This window comes from Copidosoma floridanum, unplaced genomic scaffold (assembly GCF_036245765.1).
Source record: "Copidosoma floridanum isolate Cflo_tuat_1 unplaced genomic scaffold, Cflo_Japanese_pri ptg000004l, whole genome shotgun sequence".
Lineage (NCBI taxonomy): Eukaryota > Metazoa > Arthropoda > Insecta > Hymenoptera > Encyrtidae > Copidosoma > Copidosoma floridanum.
In genome coordinates, this window is record NW_028321881.1 from 40,062,195 (window position 1) to 40,084,966 (window position 22,772).

Consider the following 22,772-nt stretch of genomic DNA (forward strand, 5'->3'; position numbering starts at 1 on the left):
GGGCGCTACTGTCGATTTACTGGTGATGTGATCCGCAATCTCACCAGCAGTAAAGCAGACGACGTCGGTCTACTAGCTCTTTTTCGTGACATTTTCTGATTGTAAACAAAGCAAAGCAGACGATAGAATGTCCTACTATTCCACTGTCAAACTTTTAATTTTTCATTCATATTATTTAACTAATCAAATTTTTTTTTTTTTTTTTTTATTTATTTTTTTATTAATAAGTAGATAAAAAGTAATTTAGTATTAAAGTGCTGGTTATGGTTTGTTTCATAGGTCAGTATAAATGTTCGAATTTTGAAGATCGGCAAATATTTAACAAAACGCGCGTCTTATTTTCTTCATCATCATATATCGCTAATAAAAAAGTAACTATCGGTGGCTAGCGAGATTTTTGGTTTTTTGCGCGTTAAACTCCACTTTCCTTGGAGTTTTGGAACAGAACGGACGTGTCACGATATTAACAATCTAACCTAGAGCTTTGGACCGTTATATTTTTTCCTTCGACGTCTCATCGTCATTGACGAAAAAGTTTCTACCGTCTCCCAACAAGATCAAACGAGGGTGCTCACTACACTTCAATATCGTCTCCCCGCGAGACTCAATTTATTTCGTGGCGACGAAAATGTGGTCCTGCCTGGCCAGCAGACCCGAGAAAGCCGAGCGCCAGCTCGCATAACCATACTCTCCCCCTTGGGAAGCTTTCGAAGCTCACGACTTTAAGGTACATTTTCACCTCATGCAACATACACATATTCACATACATACTCACAAGAGCGATCGCTGTATCAGTTATTATTAACGACTATATCACATTCTTGTATGTTGACACGAACAATAAAACAGGTTTTTTACCGAAAGGTTTTTTCCTGTAATGAATATCTTGTATTTACATCACTACTAACAACTCATAAAATGACCAATAAACAATAATAATATTGAGAGCGACGCTTACCCCTAAGGTCTTACTCTCATTGCGACATAAAAATTGAAATTTAAATAGTCGCTCACGCTACATGGTTTCCTGTTTCCTCGATTATTTTGCTTCGGGAGTTTTAATATAGAGGTGTGGGCGATTGAAGTTGAGTTGATCTTCTTCGGCTGCTTACGATTTTTGTTTTCCTGGTTCTTGTTGGCCATGCCATCGTAGTCATCTTCCATACTATCCCCCACAGTGTGGTAGTCCTCTCCGGGAAGAATACTGGCCATTGCTTTTTCAAAAAAAAGGTCAACACGATCAGCAGGCAGGTCCTGGGTGCTGGAAGACCAAGTGCCCTGTTTGTCCTCTTCTTGAATCTGATTTTTTTTAATGGTTGACTCCATAAGTCTGACGTTTTCCTTTGCATTTGCATTGAGTCTGTTTAAATTCTGCATATTTAGTGAGTAGTAGTCGACTTCTTGGGATAAGCCTTTGGATATAGTATTTCCTGCCTTTTGTGAAGAAGCCTTGTCTTGGTTTTGAGGTTGGCGTATTGGTTGATGATTTTCTGTAGTTGTGTTCCTTTTTGTTGGTGGAACTTTAACGTTGGAAACAGTATTACTATTTGGATTGCTTCTGACTACCTCCTTAAAAAGTTTGGTGGTGACTGAATTGTATATTTTTGCTAAGGCCTTTTCACGTAGAATAGGAAAGTCATCAACTTTGCGATGGAAGTCTCCAAACCTTCTTTTGACGATTTTTTTGGCTTCATTATAGGGCAAGTTATCATAAGCCATTATTACCTGAATGGCTTTCTGATCTTTGAATTCTTTGCATTTGCTGGAGTCGTTCACTTTGTGAGAGTCTCGACTGCAGTACATACACCATAGTACTATCCCTTCGCATGGCTTGTCATCATGTTTTAAATTACTGCACTCCGGAAATCTAGCTTGACTGTTGCATTTTGAGCCAATATGCCCATCCTTCAAACACTTATAGCATAAAAGAGGATTCGTTATATAAGGGGTTACACGTGCGGCAAGGTTAAAAATGTAGACAAAATCTGGCAACTCTTGACCCTCAAAGGTGAGTAAAACGGTTTCGCTAGGTAACCATTTGTCGTCGGCCGACTTAGATAGCCTGTTTTTCCTTTCCACTTTGATGACTTTACACTTACTTTTGATGTTCATGTGCATGTCTTCTTCTGTGAATTCAGTAGGTATACCTCTAATAAGGCCTCTTCTTCCTCTGAATAACGAGGGCACAAACAGAGTTATCCCACGACTTTCCAATGCACTATTTTGTATGAATTTATTGGCTTCACTTTTATCATTAAACACAATCTCGACCTGCATTCTGGAGCCACTGACGATGTCATCGAATTTATAATCTTTATACTTTAGACTTGCGACCGTAAATTTGTTGAGGTCTTTCCTATCATGTGTATTTTCTTTGTACCTGAGCCATACGCTATACGGCTCTTTGGTTGTTGGCGGAAAGTGCTCCACGACCGGCACTTGATCATTTGCGGTGAATGCTTGATGGGTTTCATGAATTTCAACGAGGTCTGTTTCAGTACGTGGTGCTTTATTCTTTTTGTTGACGGTTTCGGCAGATGATGACTCTGTCTGCCTCTTTTTTTTGCTTCAGCTTGCTTGTCCAGGGACGATCCGCTTGCAATGTTGGTGTTTAGATCCATTTCAGCGTCGTCGTCTTCCATCTCTCTTTCGCACCACCCGTCCAGCGGGGGTGTTATGCACGTGTAGACAGCAAATGAGGTTAGTTGGCGCTTCACTTTATTTAGTGACACAAAAAGAAACTACCCACTACGCGGGCCTAACGATTGCTCTTAAACGAGTGCAACTAAAGTTGCAATAAGCACAAATGATCGGAAAGGGCAGATTTTGGCTTTTTTGCCTTTGTCAGAGCACCAAAATAATTAGGCGCATCCATGATCTGCTTCCGCGGCCCTCGCGGGACTCAAACGCATGATCTCTCAGCAAGATTATAATGTAAAAGCACCAGTACGTGAACACTTCCTAAAATTGCACCAGTAGATTGAACAGCTTGAATAAACTATTTTCAATTTAAGTGGATAAAAAAAAAAAAAATTTTCTGATATCCTTTGATCGTTCTTTAGATAAAACAAAATTTACATTTCAGTAAGTCTTTATACTCAACGAGAAAAAAACTATTTATTCGTGCAACTTGTATGAGGTGGCTTGTGAGACTGCTCAGGTACTGGTACCATTAGGTTTTACCTATACCCTGTACTCGAACACATAAAAATGATTAAAATCACTGTTTATCAATAATAATAGTATGTCAAGCCAGTCGTTATAGTTTTCATAATATGTCACCAATGAAATTAGAAATTTTTCGATTTGGTTATTTGCAATACTTACATAATAAAAATGGAAATCAATAGAAGGCAGCTAACATAACCTCTCTCCCATTTAATTAACATGGGATGTTCAAGTACTCGGTCAAAAATACGTATCGGTACCAATACCTGAACACACTGTTCATCTACTGGGTCATTGGTAAAAAAACTTTAAAATTAATTTATTAATTGTACACATGACCTAGAAAAACTTTTTTGTTTTTTTTTTTAAAGGAAAAAATATAAACTTACTGGCGCAATGACTGTGTTGTTGTTATGCAAATCAGAAATTCAATAAAAATGAGAAAACAAAGACTTTATGGAAAAAGTGTTCACGTACTGGTGCTTTTACTTTAGTACTACTATATGCATGCGAGCTCTGCGAACTCCGCGAGCAACTTGCTAATTTCGACTTAAAAAAAATACCCAAAACTGTGGAATCGTTAGCAACGTTTGCAACCGCTTTGTAAAAAACTGTCGGATCAAGCAGTTTTGCAAAAAAAAATAAATTTGATACCGTCGTGCGAGAGACATAAAAAGTATCTCATCCACCCTTTGTAGTGTGTCTATACTATCAAAATTGATATCGATCGTTTGCAATTTAATTGTCGTTTATGTTGAACAGTTGCAAATTGTCATATTTTTATGTATAGCAGGTAAAATAATTATTTTTGTCGAATGTGGAATCAGCGATGGGATATAGTTCCGGCCAGATTTGGGAATTCTCTAGGACCCAACCTCTCTGACGTGGGAAATCACTAGATCAAAAAAAAATTAGTACCAAAGGTGACGCGCGAGATTCAAATAAGGTCCAATAACACAAGCATCCATCACCTGATGACCCGGGGCGCTTACTGGCCACTCTTTTAAATAAATAATTATTAATAAATAACACAAGCGCCTATCACCTAATGACCAAGGGCGCCTACTAGCCACTCTTTTAAATAAATTATTATTAGTAAATAACACAAGCGCCTATCACCTGATGACCCGGGGCGCTTACTGGCCACTCTGTTAAATAAATAATTATTAATAACACAAGCGCCTATCACCTCATGACCCGGGGCGCTTACTGACAACTCTGTTAAATAAATAATTATTAATAAATAACACAAGCGCCTATCACCGTATAACCTGGGGCGCTAATTGCAAATCTAATAAATAAATAATTATTAATAAATATGTCAAGCACCTTTTTCCTGATGATCCAGGACACTTATTTGCAACACTATTAAATAATAAAAAGTTGATCGATAACATATGTAAACATATCACAATTTTGATTGCCTATCTAGTACGACAAAGATCTTTTTAAATGGCGCTCTTATAATTTCTTGATAATTTATTATTCAATAGTAGCCAGTAAGCACCCCGGGTCATAAGGTGATAGGCGCTTGTGTTATTTCAATAATTATTTATTTAAAAGAGTGGCCAGTAAGCGCTCCGGGTCATTGGGTGATAGGCGCTTGTGTTATTAAAAATTATTTATTTAACAGAGTTGCCAGTAAGCGCTCGAAGTCACTGAGTGATAAGCGCTTGTGTTATTTTAATAATTATTTCTTTAACAGAGTTGTCAGTAAGTGCCCCGGGTCATTGGGTGATAGGCGCTTGTGTTATTTTAATAATTAATTATTTAAAAGAGTGGCCAGTGTGTGCCCCGGGTCATGAGGTGATAGGTGCTTGTGTTATTTTAATAATTATTTATTTAAAAGAGTGGCCTGCAAGCGCCCCGGGTTATTAGGTGATAGGCGCTTGTGTTATTAATAATTATTTATTTAACAGAGTGGCCAGTAAGCGCCCCGGGTTGTGTGGTGATTGGCGCTTGTGTTATTTTATTTATTCAATTAATAAACAAAGCGGCTAGTAAGCGTCCCGGGTTGTGTGGTGATTGGCGCTTGTTATTTTATTTATTTAATTAATTATCAAAGCGGCCAGTAAGCGCCCCTGGTTGTGTGGGGATTGGCGCTTGCATTATTGTTTATTGTATTTTATTAATTAGTAAAGCTTGTGATACTGTTTTTAGGCGCGTTGGGTTACTGGGTTAAATAGCTTAGGATTAATTTATCAAGTTATGGTGTATGAAATGTTGTCGAGTTATCTGGGGTTTTGCGTCTTGCTCCATATAGCCAATTTGAATTTCCCGCAAGTTTGCCAGTCACATTTGAGAGCACTGGTCTGTCTGCTAGCAGAAACACAGAAAACGAGTAGACCTATATACCAGATGTGTTGGGTTGGACCAAGGACCATACCTATTACTAATGGAACGAATTAATGGAGCTGTGTGGAACTGTATACACGGCGCATGCGCAGCAATACGTATTATGTATTATTGTATTGAGAAAAAATCGCACATTCCACATTCGACAAAAATAATTATTTTACCTGCTATACATAAAAATATGACAATTTGCAACTGTTCAACATAAACGACAATTAAATTGCAAACGATCGATATCAATTTTGATAGTATAGACACACTACAAAGGGTGGATGAGATACTTTTTATGTCTCTCGCACGACGGTATCAAATTTATTTTTTTTTGCAAAACTGCTTGATCCGACAGTTTTTTACAAAGCGGTTGCAAACGTTGCTAACGATTCCACAGTTTTGGGTATTTTTTTTAAGTCGAAATTAGCAAGTTGCTCGCGGAGTTCGCAGAGCTATGCATGCGTACCTATAAGTAGCGTAATACGGTACTTAGCAGGGTAACTATTGAATCACAAGCGAGAGAACGAACGATAAAACGAACGAACAATAGCGAACGATAGAACAAACGTGGCGCTGTATGATCGTATGATGTCGCGTTAACGGAAACAGCATTTCAAGTGCGCGCGCTTTCTCCTATTTTTTTCTTTCTCTCTCTCTCTCTCACGCTCAACTAATCAAATCAAACAACGATAGGAAAACAAACCCTACGAAGGATGTGAGTAACTCATAATAATGTCAGTGTATTCCTGAATTCCTCAAAAATAATAATCGATTCATTAATTTTTGTTAGAACTCTTTAATAAGTATTTACTTGTACTCGCGCGCAGAAGAGGTTACAGTGTAAAAAAAAAAAAACGAATGCATACACGTAATATTTGAACAGTCCAAGCGAATGGTTGGAAATGAAATATTTATTTGGAAGCTTACCAGTAAAACATCACTTTTTCGAATAAACAAGAAATATCATTGTATTCATTAAGCCAGTAAATCGAAAATTTACGAGCATGTCAAGAACCTCCTAACCTCAAACATCGGCCGTAATTGTCGTTTTGCACAAGTGACTAGATCCATCAATATACCCTTGGCGAGATTTTAAATGCTATCTTACGTAACAATGCCATTAAAAGTAAGATTTCAAAAATTTCACAGCTAGCTCCCTAATTAAGCTGTGCACTTTGCAGTGTTACGGACAACCTGGTTCTACGACCTTATCGTAGTCTTCGTGCTATACCTATATAGTCTGAACAATTATGCAGTCCCAACGTCGTTTCAGGCGAAACCACGATCGAATTAGTACATCATTAACGCGCTCTCGGGCAAGACACCGGTACTTCCCCGAGTGTGTTGTTAGTGCGAGCAGGACGACTATTGGTGTGAAAAACCGGTCAATAATTGAACGCTTGCAGTTGCCAACCCAGACCACGTATACAATAAGCGAGAATTGGTTCACTGGTATTTCGATAGTTGTTTTTTTTTTATTTTCGATTGGCTCCGCTGGTTTTAGGACTATCTGCGTTAGGTTGACAGGCGTTAATGTCTGTGGACGACGCCCGGTGGCTGTTTTTTCGGCTTACAGAATCATGACTAATTAATCGCTAATCATTAACTTTCCATGATAAAACAAGTTTAGTAATCTTCAGTAAAACTAAAATTTGTCATCAACTATTATTTAAAGTGTTGCTCATTTTCGATTCACCCTTTAGCGACAGTGAAAAATACTTTGTTACTTTTGTAAAGTAAAAATGAATACTTTACTCTAGAGTAAAGATTTTGATTTTTGATTCATACGATTTAAACTTTCAATAAAGCGCAAATTTTAATTTTCTGTTTTTACAAAGTAAAAAAAAAAGTATTCTTACTTTTTTATAAGAGTGGTTTATTCAATTTGCTTTTTTAGAAAGTGATACGTTGATATCAATTTAAAAAAAAAAATTAATGTCTACATTGACCCTTTTTGAACGAGTAATTTCTCATATTTAGTAAACTCTATGTAATGGAATTTTATCTCTGAAAAGTATTTCAGGCAATTCAATCCTTTCTGAAGTGCAAAACCATAATCTTAATCTATTAATCACCCTTTTCGAAGTTTTCTTAGAAAGTATACATTTGTAAGTGCACAACATGAGCAATCGTCAATCAGGGATAGAGAAGTAGTAAAACAATGTACTTAATACAAATTAATGAAAAAACACTGTAATGACTGATGAGTATATTTTATTCGAGCACGGATAGATCTCTTTTTTAGAGGTTTAGATAATAAATGAAGTTCTTACAACCTTGGCTTAAGGTATCTCATCGGCTTTGGTGAAGGAAATGATTCAAGTGTATCTCTGCAATAAGGATATCTTTTGTCTTAAACAATGGCTTTGCTCTGTTTTCTCAGCTCAGCCAGACACGCCGGACGAAACAACAAGTCTTACGAAAAACTTGAGCTCATCCCTGGTTGCCTCGTCCTCGCAGATCAACCACAAATTTTGCGGCTCGATCAACTAAGCTTTAAAGTACGTTTGCCCTGAATATTCACTAGACACCGCATATAAATACTCAATGTCCTCAAGGTATTGTTTTCTGAACGTCATCCAATAACTTTGGATTTCCGTATATCTCCTTGGATTTTTTTGAAACGAAGCCCTCGACAATGGCTTCCCTCTGCTTTGTTATGAGACACCTTATACCTGATCAATGTCCACAAAGTATTACTTTTTGAACATCAACGCGTAATGACTACAGATTCTTTTATAATATGTACTTAGAGACCTCAAAAAAATTTTGAGAGTTAATGTAGTTGATTAGTACTTGATTAGGATTTGGGGCCTTTTTAAGAGATAACCCCAGACATAGATCCACTGGGACTCTGTATACGGAAGTAAAAAAATGATAGATGTATATATTGTCATTTGTGTTTATAGCAATATTGAAACCGTTAATATCAAGAAATTTAAAAATACATTCAGAAACTAGATTCTTAAAGTCATTAGAGTTTATACTTTAATTCTTGTATTCTAAAATGACCAAAATACTGCTATTTATCTAATAGTATATATCTATATTTACATTGCCATAAACTGACTGAACGTCAAGGAAGGCTGCGAGCAAATCTCCATTATCATAAAGCGCCTCTTCTGCAGAGAAACATATATAGGCTCAGCAGATTGTCGATGCACTTATTTGACTAGGGTCTCAAGAAAATTGTACATTTAGTTAAGGATGTCTAAAAGAAAATGAGTTTATATTTAAAAGTAACTGTTACGAATAGATTTTGTTTGAAAACAGGCTCTTTTTTTGTTGTTAAAATGATGCGCAGGTGTCTTTGCCGGTATCTCGACGCGGCGACTGAAGTGGGCGATGGAGTCGCCGTGGTCGATCCATCATATTGAGCATAAGATTCAAACAAGAGATGGACTCGGAACGGTAAAGCTAGGCTTTCCCGCGGACGATAGTCGGCGGAACGCTTGTTCGGTTTTTAAAACGGTTTCTAGGCAACCAGCATTTTTTGTATTTAACTAACTTTATTTTTTTTCCTCCTTGGAGAAAAACTGACGAAGAGAAAAAAAAAAGACCGAAGTTCAGTTCGCTTTGTAATTTCAAACGATAAACAACTAAAAAAGTTTGTGACATTCAATAAACATTATATCTCTTTTTCATAAGTTACTGCTTTTTACTTCGGCATAAGTCATATAGTTGGCAACAGTAACATTATGATTACCTTCAAAAGCCTTTGCCGTCTAGACCTGGTGCTGAGTTAAGATTTTTCCTGTCTTAAGTGTAACTAAGTTTTACCAGGGAGAAAGGAGAATCTATTAATTAATATGAAAAAGCAGATAGAGAAGAATCAGGATGAGTTTGAACCTGTGGGCAAATTTTGTCAAGCACAGACTCAAATTACCTTGAGACAGTAAAATATCCTTTAAAACCTCCTTTTCTTCAACTTCAGTGATATGACCTTACCTAATTAGACGATGTTGTGGAATAAACACATCACAACATTTTTCTAAAACATTCGAATCATCCATCACGTGGTTAGCTTGCAAGTTTTTTAGGAAAACTTTGATTTTCCAATCTGTCTTAGGTACAATGTAATCCACTTGATACTTGTACATTTTAATTTACTGATGGCACGTCTATAAAACTTGAAAGCAGGGCCAGAGCTAGAACTTATTTTAATATAGTTTTCTCTTTTTTACTCCGAACTCCCGAGTACGTGTACGAAGTCTTATGGGATATATGTATAATATATCTTGTTACAAAACAAGCATGAAATGTGGCATAACGGAGTCTTATTGTCTTATCTTGTTAATTATTGGCTTTTGGGTACCTAATTAAACTTCCACATGCCACATTCCATGCTTGTTTTTGAGTATTTAATTTTTTGTATCGTTTTTTTTTTATTACTAACTGCGACGGCATGGTACACACCAAAGAGCCAGGAGGTACTATCAGAGTGATAATGGATCACGTGGAGGAATAATCTTACAAGGGTGCCGCGAGTGCATATAGAGCGGGGATCGAACCCGAGCCCTCCAGGTGGAAGGGCAAACGCTCTACCACCGAGCCACTGGTAGCTCGAGTCTAATCTCGAGTCTAATTAGGTACGCAAAACTCGCCTAAAAGCCAAATAAACAACAAGATAAGACACACGATACTTTGAAAAGAAATTTATAAGTAAAATGTATTCTTGACAGATTATAATTGATTTGTTAATAATATTGTGACGCAACAATATAATTTGAGCAATTGTATTAATATATACAGAGAATATTCACTATTTGATAATAATATACATAGCATAATACTTACTTATCTTATGTCTTAGTTTTGTTAGAAAAAGAAAATTACATGAATCATGATAAAAATGTTTTATTGATTTAGAATAAACATTGAAACTATAGTTTAACTATTAGTAATGACTTGTGCTTTTGTAACAAAATTGAATTTTGATGTGATTACTAAAAATACGTGTTGTGAAAACTCTTTAATATGTATTTAAACTTATTTGTTATAGAAAAAAATCATTTTCAAGATTAATTCTACAACACGTATAAGTCGAAGGGTTATATGAGGGACGGGTGGGCTCCTTAAATTGTGTAAATGATTTAAAAAATGTATGTCTAAATTTATTGTACTCATTTTTACGCAATTTCACATTATAAATCTTATTAAAAGAAGGGACATGGAAGTTTTAAGATTTGATGAGAATGTGCAAAATGACTTAAAAAAATAACTTTCCTCAATAGGCCGCAATAATAATTTAAATTTATATGTATATTAGTACTATATCACAGATTTTTATTGTATATAATTTCAATTCATAATTTGTTTCAACTTAAAAAAGTTTGGTCTGTGGCATGGACTAGTTTTCTTTAATCTAACTCCTTGAGGAAATGACAAGTCATCCAAATATTTGAATTACTATTTGAGTTAGATAAAGTGCATCCTTGAAATTACAGTTGGGAAATAAAAAGTTGCTTCAACTATTTAGGATGAAGTTTTACTATACAGTTGGTCAAATTGTACAAGATTTATGCAACAATAATAAACCGTTTGGATTACACAAATTGTTTTCAGTGGTAATGTATAAAAAATTCTTCCTCATATTAGAAACCATCAATATTTCACGTTTAAGGTTATCATTTAAAATGTAAAAATTAATTTTTTTTAAAGTTACTCTAAATTTTAAAAATAGAGAATGAAAATGTAAAAGCATTCATCGTTCCAAGAGTATAATAATAAACATATGATGTATGTTAAAAAATATACGATTCCTTTTTTAAGTAATAAAATTTTGAATTTCATTGCAAGAGGAACTGTCACTTACTATTGTAAGAACAAAGCAACATACGTTTTTCCAACAACTGCTAGATTTTTATGAGACACTTGTACTTCGACAAAATTTTGCCCAGAATACGTTCATGTTTTCATAGCTGTAGATTGGTATACTCTATATTTTGAGATCCAACATTATCATTGTTAGTATAGGACAAACACTTGCTGTGATTTTTATACATAAGAATTATAACTTTACTAATTAAATTAATAAGTTATCTATCCATATCGATAAAGAAGCTGAAGTTAATACCCATGCCACACCAGCATCCGTCATTTCTCCCTGTACTCAGTACGAATGTCCCTCCTCTCATCCCCTTTCAAGCTAGCTGGCCACTGATATTCAACATTCGACGAATGTTTTCCAACAATTTTTTCTCTACCTTACTCTCTTTGTTTTGCTGGATCGGATTATTGACCCTACGAAAGGATGCTGAACTTTCACTATTTCACAATTTTAATTTTTATACTATCTTACTCATTCAAGTTTTCTTCAGACGACTCAGACAAATACATGTTTTAGTCAATTTATAAATTTGGAAATGTGATTTAAATTGTATATTTTTTAATACATTTAGTTTTCATACAGCGTACACCTTTTTAAACAAGGTCAGAATTCACAATTCAAATAATTAATTCACTATGTAAGTTATTATATAACTTGTTGATTAAATTAATTATTTTGTTAATAATTAACATTTTGTCATTGTTAATGGTTTTAAAACTTCTCATTATTTACTCTTAATATTATTTAATTGTAAGTCAATCATAGGCTTGACCATTCCGTAGGCGTTAACCAGTGCCTAAAAATGTCACGATAGGTATATAATGAATACAGAAAAAAAAAAAAATTCAAATTTCTACAATTAATTTTTTACTTACTTTCCACTGTCTCATCGTCATAGACAGGACATTTTGAACATTTCTTGTATTCTTTTTATTGGCTTCTTCCACTTCGTCCTTGTTAGATTTTTGAAGATAAGGGATTCCATCCTCATCTAAAATGAAAATCACATTTTCTTACACACCATGTGTACAAGGTTCCAGTAAAATAAAAACTACTGTTATGTTACCTATGGTACATTTAATAAGACCATCACGTATGAGAAAAGAAACATGTAGAATGTTCTCCACAGTTTTACCAAAATCAGTAGGATGCAGGACTAGAGAAAAAAAGTCAAGTGGCTTGTTGTGCTGTTTTTGATAATTTTTAATTATCATTAAAATCGCATGTACGATTTGTTCAACGCTGTCTTCAACTTTGTCGAGAACGATGACTTTTTCAGGCCTCTTCGTAGGAGCTTGAGCTTCTCTCACCACTTTTCGCGGCTTGGTTTTTTCTTTTTTTGGAATGGGTCTCAATGTGCCTACAGTAAGTTAAGACTCAACTGTACTCAAAGGTTTGAATGGATAAAATAATAATACAATCATAATTACCCAAGAACATAGTTAGCTTTGGTGTTATCCTAAAAAGCTTCATCACGGTTTTCCCTAAAAGAGACCAGTCGGGCACATCTGAGCCAACTGACACAGAATCAGGTAAACGGCACAGATAACTTTTCTTGAAAAAAAAAAAAAAAAAGGATTTTAGAGTATGAGATAGTATAAAACTATAAAAGTCTCAATTGTTATTTGCATAAATGCTTACTATATTATCAGCAAACTCCATTGGATCATAACTGTTGATGTTTGTAGACAAAGAGAAGGTACATTTTTTTATGACATTGGAAGAAACACTCATGATTTCAGAATCCAGGAGAACTTCTCCTTGATCCTGGACTAAAAAACAAACAGAGTCCTATTTTACTACATGATTTGTTTTTCCATTAATTTCCATGCAGTGGGTATTACTTGCCGGAATCAGAACTTACGTTTTTCTTCCAGACTACCTTCTCCATTGATCGTGTCAACTTCAGCAACTATTTCTTCTAAATTTTCCAGAGTCCTAATGTTGACATTGCTCTCTGTAAAGTAGTAATTTCAACACATATAAGCGAGCTAGGCTGTGCCAACGTCTGAATTATAATAGATAATACTTACGAAGAGCTTGTGCATTCAAGTATTTACTCCTCAATGCTTCCTTTCTCATTTGGGGTGATCGATAAATGCTAGTTTGTGTAGTTTGTGAGTGGTCAGATAGTTGCGACGAGTCAGGAGATGAATGAGCTGCTGCTAGTGAAGCCATTTTGCCTCGTGCTTAGCTGTACAAAAAAAGTAAATGTAATTAACAATAAATGTAGTCTAACGCAGGTGGTATTCATGTATATTGCTACAAACGTATTTTTACAAGTTGTCAATCGATTCTTTATTTGTTCATTAAAATTGAAGCTCTGATTTCACTTGCTGTGTGGCTACACGTTTTTTTTTATCTTGGAAAGAGAGTTGTAATTGCACGGAGTTGTTTTAGAGGATAGACTTAGATAATGTACATATTCTCTAAGAGGATAGATAGAGGACTATAGATTTGTTTGGAGACCGAGACGCGCGACCCGGCAGTCCCAGGGTCGCCCAATCTTGGTCTTTCTAATCTTATAGGACTCCCTAAATCCTAAAAGTCTTGAAGGAAAATTTTTGAACGCAACGTTGTGTGAGTAGGCCTTATACCATTTGGGCCGGCCTCTACTGGGAGGGTGGGAGGGATGAGTTTCACGGCTTTATTATACTTCTTATTATACATTTTATTCGCTGTGTACAAGTGTATTGGTGCCATCTGATGCTATAGTCTACTAGTCTAGTCACTCATGTGAAGCTCTTGGGGGAATTTTGGACATTTTGGCCCATAGAGATAATATATGAATTCTCATATATCTCTGTAGTGTGTGTGTGTGTGTGTGTATTTATTACGGTGCTTTACGTCCGGTTCTCTTTGTAGAGGCACTACTTAGGTCACTCAGCACTTGGGATTGGGAAGAAATTGGGATAGGATTGAAGGGGGGGGGGGAGGGCCCTAACAACTGCTCCACATTCGCCCATGACGTTTGTTGTGTAGATCAAGAAAACCCCGAGAAATCTCCCGTAGGAATAACTTGATCCGGAACAGCCTGGTGTATCTGCCTCATTTCTGACACCTGGTGTCCAAGCTGCAGACTCAAACAACGGGGCAGAAATTTGGCACACCTCCCGCTCACGATGTCAAAGGGACAGAGGAACAGTCAATCAATCCACGAAGCTAACAGCAGAGGCGAAACGGCGAGACTTGAACGGTCACCCAAGTACTCACCGCGCCAAATGCTATGCTGCTTTACCTCGGTGGTCGACGCCGTCGACGGTGATCAGACGGGAGACGGGACCGCAACTCTGTGGCGTCCATAGAGGTATAAGAATAGAGGGGAAAAGCGCTATACTAGCCCATTAGCGGCAGCGACAGCATAACTAAGTGTAACGGGGCATCTGTCCTTGTTGCCAAAGCCACGTTATTGGCTACTTCTTCGTCCTGAATCCTACAGTTGATTCAATCTCATGTATGACTCGACCAATAACATAACTGCCAGACAAAGACAGATGCCTCGTTACGTAGCGAATTCTGCTGTCGCATATCACGCCCCCTTTTCTCCTCTATTCTTATACCTCTATGGTGGCGTCTCACATCTCTCGCGCTTCAGACTTTACTCGCCAGGTGGCCAAGCCCCTAATAATTCTCTCCCGTCAAGCGGCGAAACATCTGATTGATTACTATATAAGCGCGATCAAGCTCACACTTTTCTCATGTCAAAGGCAGGGAGCACGTCATCAGCCTTACTGATGAGTCTTGGTACGAAACACCTTTTTTCTCTCTCTTCTACAGACGACCTCTCTATCCCTACATTGGCGATCCTGCCCTTCATACCTCTTCCATCGCTACAACATCGCTGGAGCGTGCGGTGGCTCAGTCGGCTAGGTCGTGGATTAGCACGCGGGAAACCGCGGTTCTTCTTCATCTTTTTCTTTTTCTTCTCACTTTATTGGCTATAATTATAGGCTCCAAAAGGAGAGCCAATGTGGCCATGACCAGGTTGGGATACGTAATACTTCGATTTCCGAGTGAGAGAGATTAAATTTCTCCGTTCGTCCTATGGGGTAATGAGGTTATGATGATAACTATAACTTTAGCGAGTTATTTTGATCGCGAGGCTAATTCAGCACTGTCTGGAGTAAGAAGGTTCTGTCAGGAGAACCAGTGTGGAGAGTAGCTTTATGTGTAATAGGGGTTTGGAAACAAATTAGGAAAAGGAGTTGGAGTATTTCAAATTAACAGGCCACAAGATTTGATAAAATCTGTAGTAGAGACCGCGGTTCTATTCTCGGCTACTGTTACTTTTTCGGGCAAGCAATTCTCCTCGAGAAAGGTTTAGGCAACCTTCTTGCAGCATAATTACCTCATTTCCCCCATCCCCTCCCAGTAATGGGTGGCCTCCCATCCCTCTTCCCTTCTTTCTCCCAAGTGCTAAGTGAATTTTATAGGAGCCGGACGTAAGGTAAAAGCACCAGTACGTGAACGCTTTTTAAAATTGCACCAGTAGATTGGACAGCTTGAATAAACTATTTTTAATTTAAGTGGATAAAAAAAATGTTTCTGATATCCTTTGATCGTTCTTTAGATAAAACGAAATTTATATTTCAGTAAGTCTTTATACTCAACGAGAAAAAAATTGTTTATTCGTGCAACTTGTATGAGGTGGCTTGTGAGACTGTTCAGGTACTGGTACAATTAGGTTTTACCTATGCCCAGTACTCGAACACATAAAAACGATTGAAATCACTGTTAATCAATAATAATAGTATGTCAAGCCAGTCGTTATAGTTTTCATAATATGTCACCAATGAAATTAGAAATTTTTCGATTTGGTTATTTGCAATACTTACATAATAAAAATGGAAATCAATAGAAGGCAGCTAACATAACCTCTCTCTCATTGAATTAACATTAGATGTTCAAGTACTCGGTCAAAAATACGTATCGGTACCAATACCTGAACACACTGTTCATCTACTGGGTCATTGGTAAAAAAACTTTAAAATTAATTTATTAATTGTACACATGACCTAGAAAAACTTTTTTTTTTTTTTTTAAAAGGAAAAAATATAAACTTACTGGCGCAATGACTGTTTTGTTGTTATGCAAATCAGAAATTCAATAAAAATGAGAAAACAAAGACTTTATGGAAAAAGTGTTCACGTACTGGTGCTTTTACCTTAAAGCACTATAATATAAAAAAAAAACCTGAGCCATCGTACTGGTTGTATATATATATATATGCAGCGTTTCCAAGCTCACGCCTTTCTCCATGAGCCTCAAATGGTGGACATTTTCTCCAGTCCTCAATCTCTCGAAGCTCACTAATGCCAGTCGCCAGAGTAGCGTGGACTAGTGAGCTTCAAGGGAATTAAGCTTCCCTTGAAATTTACAATCGTGGACTTGCCCGACGATTTAGGGCTAATGCATCGTCAGCCACAAATATCTCAAGATGACTAAAAAATTATGATATAATAGGCGTCACCCACTAAAATCACACTAGTTCATGAAAATTGCTGTATAACGGTATAATCTCATTTAAGTCATTCGAAAAATTTAATCTGTGAGCGAGGCTGTGATCTAAGAAGTAAAAGTCAGCAGAATTATACGATTGAGAGTTGGTTTTTGACAAGAAAGCTTATAGACAAAGGCAAGATGGCTGCTTAGGAACGACACTGTGAGCCTGACTATTGCACGTTCATCCATAAAAAAATTGGGAGAGGTCCTTTGCAAAGGTTAGGGATGACAAATGCTTCCAAACGTTTAGAGTAAGTCAGCTCGCGAGCAACTCTTCACCGACGATTCACCAGTCGTTCGCCATTTACGCAAAAGCACATCATATAAAAAGAGACTCCCTGGCCATGCAGATGCACCGGAATGTCGTGCTGGCTCTCTTGATATCCGAGTGTTAACTGTCATAGATCTGCGCGTAGAACGGGTGGACCTGGCGATCCGCGATGCAGGTTCTAGTACGGATGGACCGCGTACTTGGTCCGTGCGTGGCACAAGTGACCGCAGCTGGTGTGGGAACATGTGGAGCTTTCTGTGACCGCAACCGTGGCACCATGCCCGTTTTCACTCGGTCCTTGTTGCGAGATCGACGCGCCCTCACCTTGGCCTATACTCCTCCCGGTAGTAGGCGAACAACCGATCCATCACCTCGCAGAGGTTGCTGGATCGTTTTTGTAAGCGACTTTGAATTGTTTCGCTGACATTTTTCTTCCCTGCTCCTCACTTACCACGTTATCAAATTTAGGTTGACGCATTGGACTTATCGGCTTTCTCGTATGGTCATCGTATGGTGGTTTTTTTTTGCATCTCATGCACCGATTGAAATCGGAAGCTGATATTTTGCAAAAAGGGCAGACTGACAAAAAACCTTCAATATATTTCGGTAACTAAAAAAGCATATACTTATAAATCGCTAATTTTTTTACGTGCCAAGTTAATGGAGTACAAGTATTCTAATACTCTGTACTAATAACTACCTAATCTTAAGTTTAGTGATTTCTTTTGTAGTTTTTGTGTCTTTTTTTTATCTTGGAACGTTTAGTACTCCTTTATAGCACCTTAAGAAGTAATTCTATCGCGGCTCTGGAGTGGAACCAAAGCCACGTGGTATGGAGGGGGTTTCAGTGGGTATTGGTGGTCTAATAAAAAAAAATCCACTGAGTCCCACACTACCGCTGTTCCTGCGGTGTGCATCAAGGCATTTCTCCCCCCTCCATAAAAAAACCACCATATAACTCTATCATACAGTATTTTTGTGTGTCATGGCTATGAAAAATGGTGCGTAATCGACACAACTATGAGCAAAAATATCGTCCCCTGCAGTAATTTTTCTCATATTTACTTGTTGATTCAAAATATATGTTAGTGTTACGTGGGAATCGTGGAGCTTGGGGGTGTAAGAGGATAGAATACACGTGAAAGAAAGTTATATATTCGTTTATTCGTGGTTCGAAGCGAGAGCAGTCGCGTGCGAGGTGTTAGGTTCGGGGGCCGATCGAAGAAGAGCGGGCGGGAGAGCTGATAACGCTCGGGCCCGCCGCTGAAAGGTGTTCATCATACTCTGTAACTCTGTGTCCGCTGCTCATGCGTCGCGAGAGGTGAGTCTTGGGCGCGAACTTATAAAGGCTCTAGATACTGTACGTCACATTAGCATTAGGCCCTCGTAAGAAGTGATCATAGAGATCAGTGGACATTTATTTTTAAGTCAGTTATGAACTTAATCAGTACCCATTTACCAAATTCAATAAACTGACTGATGATGATGTCGATAATTTTCAAATCACAAGCGTTTTCTGCTTTTAACGGCAACTGTAACGGTGTATCGCCAAAAAAGTTCCTAGTGTTGGCGTTATAGTCTCTTTCCGAAGGAAACTGTTCTCTCATCAATGTTGTAAGCAGAAAAATGTAGATCTGAATCTTCGGTTTCGTCGTAAACCACGATTCCTCGCTCGCGCAAGCCCATGAAAGAATTCTCGTCTGGCCCAGTGACGTTGACAGCCGTTACCGCCAGTAGTGCTCGCTAGTTTTGGTCTAACGTTGGACCAATGCTGGAATGATAAGATCGGGCTAGTCAGTTTACTTACCTCGTGGCTAGACTGCATCAGATGAGCCATTTTCTCGGTATAGAAAGAAATAATTTCAAGGTCAAAATTGATGTTTCTTGATTAGTTGTATAATGTACTGTTTTTGCACAACTAGCACAACAGCAACAGGTACCTATGTATATTGCTTTCCGTGAAAAATCTCGTGGAAAATATAGGTCTGACTTTCACTGGTCAAAAAACAACCCAACTACAGGACGATTTTTGAAAAGGTTGCAAATAATTTAGCACGTGTTGGTAAAATATATATAGCAAATTTGCTGGTTGATATTGCAAAAAAACTTTTAGCTGCTATGATTTCTGCCAAGAGAAAATATATGCTAACTGATAGGCGTACTAGTAGATAGTAAAAACCGTTTTCAAGCTTCTCCTCGACCGAACGCATTATTCGTTACGTGCCTGACGTGTGATTGGTGGTAATCGTTAATGATTTGTCAACTAATGATGTGAAGACGCGCGACAATGATATCGCCGTTTCCCTTGCCCATGGAGTAACAATTGAAAGGTAGGCTTTTTATTTATTTCCAAAATAGCCACTTTCCAAGTGACAATTATTATTGAAGCGTAAAAAGACACTAATACTGCCATACTTGTTACTTGTATGAACTTTACAAAACATTATAAATCAATCGTTTGATAAAAGACAAGGATAATTTCTGGTACTATATTATATACAGCCAGTTATTAATATTGAATTAAACACACATAAAAAAATTGCGTTCAACAGCCAGAATGAGGAGTACGAAAGGAGCGGAGCTGATTTTTCATGCGAAATTGACGGCAGATTTTCCAAAATTCATGTATTGTCTTCTTCTAATCAACTTTATTATCAAAAGGTACTATGGTATCAACAAATAAATAAGTTACTAAAAAAACTTCGTATAGATAGATGTTTGCTTGAAAAAATGCAAGGACCACGAGTGCAAAAATTGCATCCGAAGAAATACCAATTTTAATTACAAATTTTATGAATTTTGGAAAGTTATTAAACGATTAAGACTCGCGATTAGTGTCCAATTTGCCTCCAATAATAGGGAATGAGTTATTTAAATAATTATCAATCCGGGAACAAACAAAAAATATATTTGGGAAAACCAACTGAAAGCTGATTTTTTTCAGTAATGTTATAAGTGGGGGAGTTTTTTTTTTGTGACGCAATACAGGAAAATGCACAAATCCAGTGTTTCGGACGATTTGAGCTTGTAGAAATTCCTTTTCTTACCAAAGACATAACATTAAATTAATGGAATTTTCCGGTGAGGGAAAGATTTCTTTTATTCTTAATTCAAAGTGAAACAACGTTTAAAAAAAATGACGACTCAAGTTTTATTTAGCAGCCATATATGACGATCCCCTTACAACATACGCCCAACAGCGCAAAGGTGCTGTGTCCTATACCTACACCAATACCACTTAGATAATTACCTATATTGATTTATTATCAGTGACTTTTACCTTGGATATAATTTTAACTAAAGTCATCTAGTCCATTCATCTAATTAAAATCCTTTTATCAAAAATTTGTGAGAAATGAACGAAATTCGATATCTGCATAAATTGTCACCTCTTGTGCATTTTATGTGGGATAAAAACTATAATGCCTGTATTCAGGCCCCTCCCTTTTCCTGTACACCTCACATATAAAAAGTTCGAGCGTCTGTAGTAAAAAATATTCCACACGTATCGAACTATTCGAGAAAAAATAATCCTTTCGTTTGGAAGAAAAAACTTCCTGTAATTAGCGCAGCCAATTAATTGTGCCTTTTAATTCAGGACGTCGACGAAACGAGTGTACCTATATGCGTAAAAAAAAAGTTCGAGGTATAAACTGCGTCTAATTCATAAATATAAGTTCTCCATCATATCCATTACTCTTGTTTTCAGCAAAGAGTCTCATATTCACTATAAGCAAATGATTACAGACAGATAAGGAAAAACGCCCAGCCTTGGTCCTATTCCGTGACTCAACGTCCACGAGAGGGCTTCTGCGCTAATTGGCCCTAAATTCTCCTCATTTCCTCTTTTACGTATAACTTTATGATTACCGTACCGCAATGTACGTAAAAGTTTTTTTTCCAAACAATATTATGTGTTCATCCATGCTGAATGTATATATTTTTTTTCACTACTTACGATACGGTTCTTTGAAAAACTTTTTCTGAAAAAAATAATCGTAATTTTTGAAAATATTCCTATATTTTTTCTACTTGGAACTATGTTGTTAAAGACAGTGTTATTAAAGTAGTTTTCGTAATTTTCACCCACAAGCTACCTAAAAACTTTTAGCGAGTAAAAACGGACAACGAACATTCAGCTAAAAATGCTATTTAGTTAATTTTTGCGTATATAACTAGTTCTTCTCGGAATAAGACAATAAGTAGCAGTGGTAAGCGATAACTCGAGTAAAAATAACTTCAATTTTGCATGAAAGCTCCGAAAGATGGAAAAAAGACGCAAGAGGCGGAGGACGAGATTGTAAGAGTGCAAGTCTTTGCATTGATATGCTTGCCCTAAGAAGGAACTCGTTTGCTCTTGGGTTGATTCCTTCTTTTTATTGTTTATCAACTTTTTGTAACTTTGCTTCGAGATGCTGGAATAATTTAAAAAAAGCACGACTACGAGCATATGTACGAGTCGTTTTTCGGTAATTTCTCTTTTTCCGTAACATTTTTTTCCCAACGTCATTTGCATGTACGACTTTTTGCTCCTGATAGTCCGACCGGCTCGTTACACTTTCGGATACGCACATCGGCTGCCGGATTATGGGAATAAGATAAATGGAGGAACAACAAAACTCTCGAGGGTTTAAAATACACGTATGCATATTTGAGCGCGGATATGAAGACTCGAAGAGGAGGAAAAGTGATAATGTTTATCGTGAGAGCTCCTTTCCTGCTTATCGCGACTTTTAATCGAAATTACTCTCGCAGCTTCGGATGATGTATCGCCTTATTTCGCGTTTTAAATTTTTTTTCTTTTTTCTTGTTAACTGAGATTGCGAGTGTAGGATGCGGAGTGTAGGGACTTACTCGTAGGTGGATACATTTTTTTTTCTACCATTTTTTTTTTGGTGATTATCAAAGTTTATTTGTGCGGTAGCTGGTCATTTCGAGTTTTGAGGACTCGCGCGTATTGCAAGATAAAGTTATTTATGGATATTGTCACGAAGCCTTCCCTTTGCAGCGCAAACTATCGGTGACTTTACCTTGGGCGCAAAACGAGCCGTACGGGGACTGATCAGTCAAACTGAGCTTTTTCTAAATTTAAATTTAACGAGATATGAAGCACGAACGGCGACAATCAAGTAGCGCGGGAGCGCGACGAGGTAAATTTGAAAAAGCGGATGAAGCCTCGCCTACTAATCACTTCAGATTTGCATTCTCAAATTTTCAAATACCAAAAAATAAGTATTTTTACCGGTATGCCTGATGTATTTTGATTTAATTTTCAATTACTTTTTAAAACCCGTCGAGGCGACAATGACATTGTTTCTGTGTGTAAGTTTTTTTTTTTGGCAAAATTTTTTTCGTGGCTCCGCATCGACTGTGTCATGTCATATTCCCTGCCTAATGCACTGGTTATTTTTTTATTTATTTGTTATAGTTTTTTTTTTATGTGTATTTATATATATTTTTTTTTAGTATTGATGAGTGTAAATATATAATGCAAAATAATGAGGTGCACGATGGTGGGAGTTAACATATATAAGGTACTAAAAAAAGTATCCGATATAATATAAGACGAGCAGATACTTTCAAGGGCGTAATAAAGTGCCATCGAATTATCGGGACGCATAAAAAGTCAGCACTTAAGAAAAAAAAAAAAATTCT

At 37.0% G+C, this 22,772-nt stretch overlaps 2 protein-coding genes across 4 annotated transcripts in view; one reads left to right on the plus strand and one right to left on the minus strand.

The window, feature by feature from the left end:
* Cad99C (cadherin 99C) overlaps positions 1–22,772 on the plus strand; it is a 376,725-nt gene that overhangs the window by 85,258 nt on the left and 268,695 nt on the right. The gene's annotated exons all lie outside the window — the stretch shown is intronic.
* On the minus strand, positions 11,930–13,877 carry LOC106644737 (non-structural maintenance of chromosomes element 4 homolog A-like). 3 transcript variants are annotated; one of them, XM_089597954.1, is made up of 8 exons: positions 13,625–13,877; positions 13,378–13,538; positions 13,209–13,301; positions 12,986–13,116; positions 12,775–12,898; positions 12,411–12,704; positions 12,220–12,335; positions 11,930–12,140 (listed from the first exon to the last, which is right to left on the minus strand). In XM_089597954.1, the coding sequence occupies exons 2-8, from the start codon at positions 13,520–13,522 to the stop codon at positions 12,069–12,071; spliced, it is 975 nt and encodes a 324-aa protein (XP_089454080.1). In that variant the 5' UTR covers positions 13,523–13,538; positions 13,625–13,877; the 3' UTR covers positions 11,930–12,068. The 3 variants fall into 3 exon arrangements, with proteins under 3 accessions (XP_089454080.1, XP_014215873.2, XP_089454090.1); XM_014360387.2 differs by having other exon boundaries at positions 13,615–13,877; XM_089597964.1 differs by lacking the exons at positions 13,378–13,538; positions 13,625–13,877 and having other exon boundaries at positions 12,986–13,135; positions 13,209–13,295.

What these genes read in the sequence shown, in the direction of transcription:
- LOC106644737 (XM_089597954.1), bottom strand. Translation starts at nt 13,522, where the DNA reads ATGGCTTCACTAGCAGCAGCTCATTCATCTCCTGACTCGTCGCAACTA. An exon ending in CTTGAATGCACAAGCTCTTC is followed by an intron (nt 13,302 to 13,377) that starts GTAAGTATTATC and finishes ACTACTTTACAG; the next exon opens with AGAGCAATGTCAACATTAGG. An exon ending in AAAGCTAACTATGTTCTTGG is followed by an intron (nt 12,705 to 12,774) that starts GTAATTATGATT and finishes AACTTACTGTAG; the next exon opens with GCACATTGAGACCCATTCCA.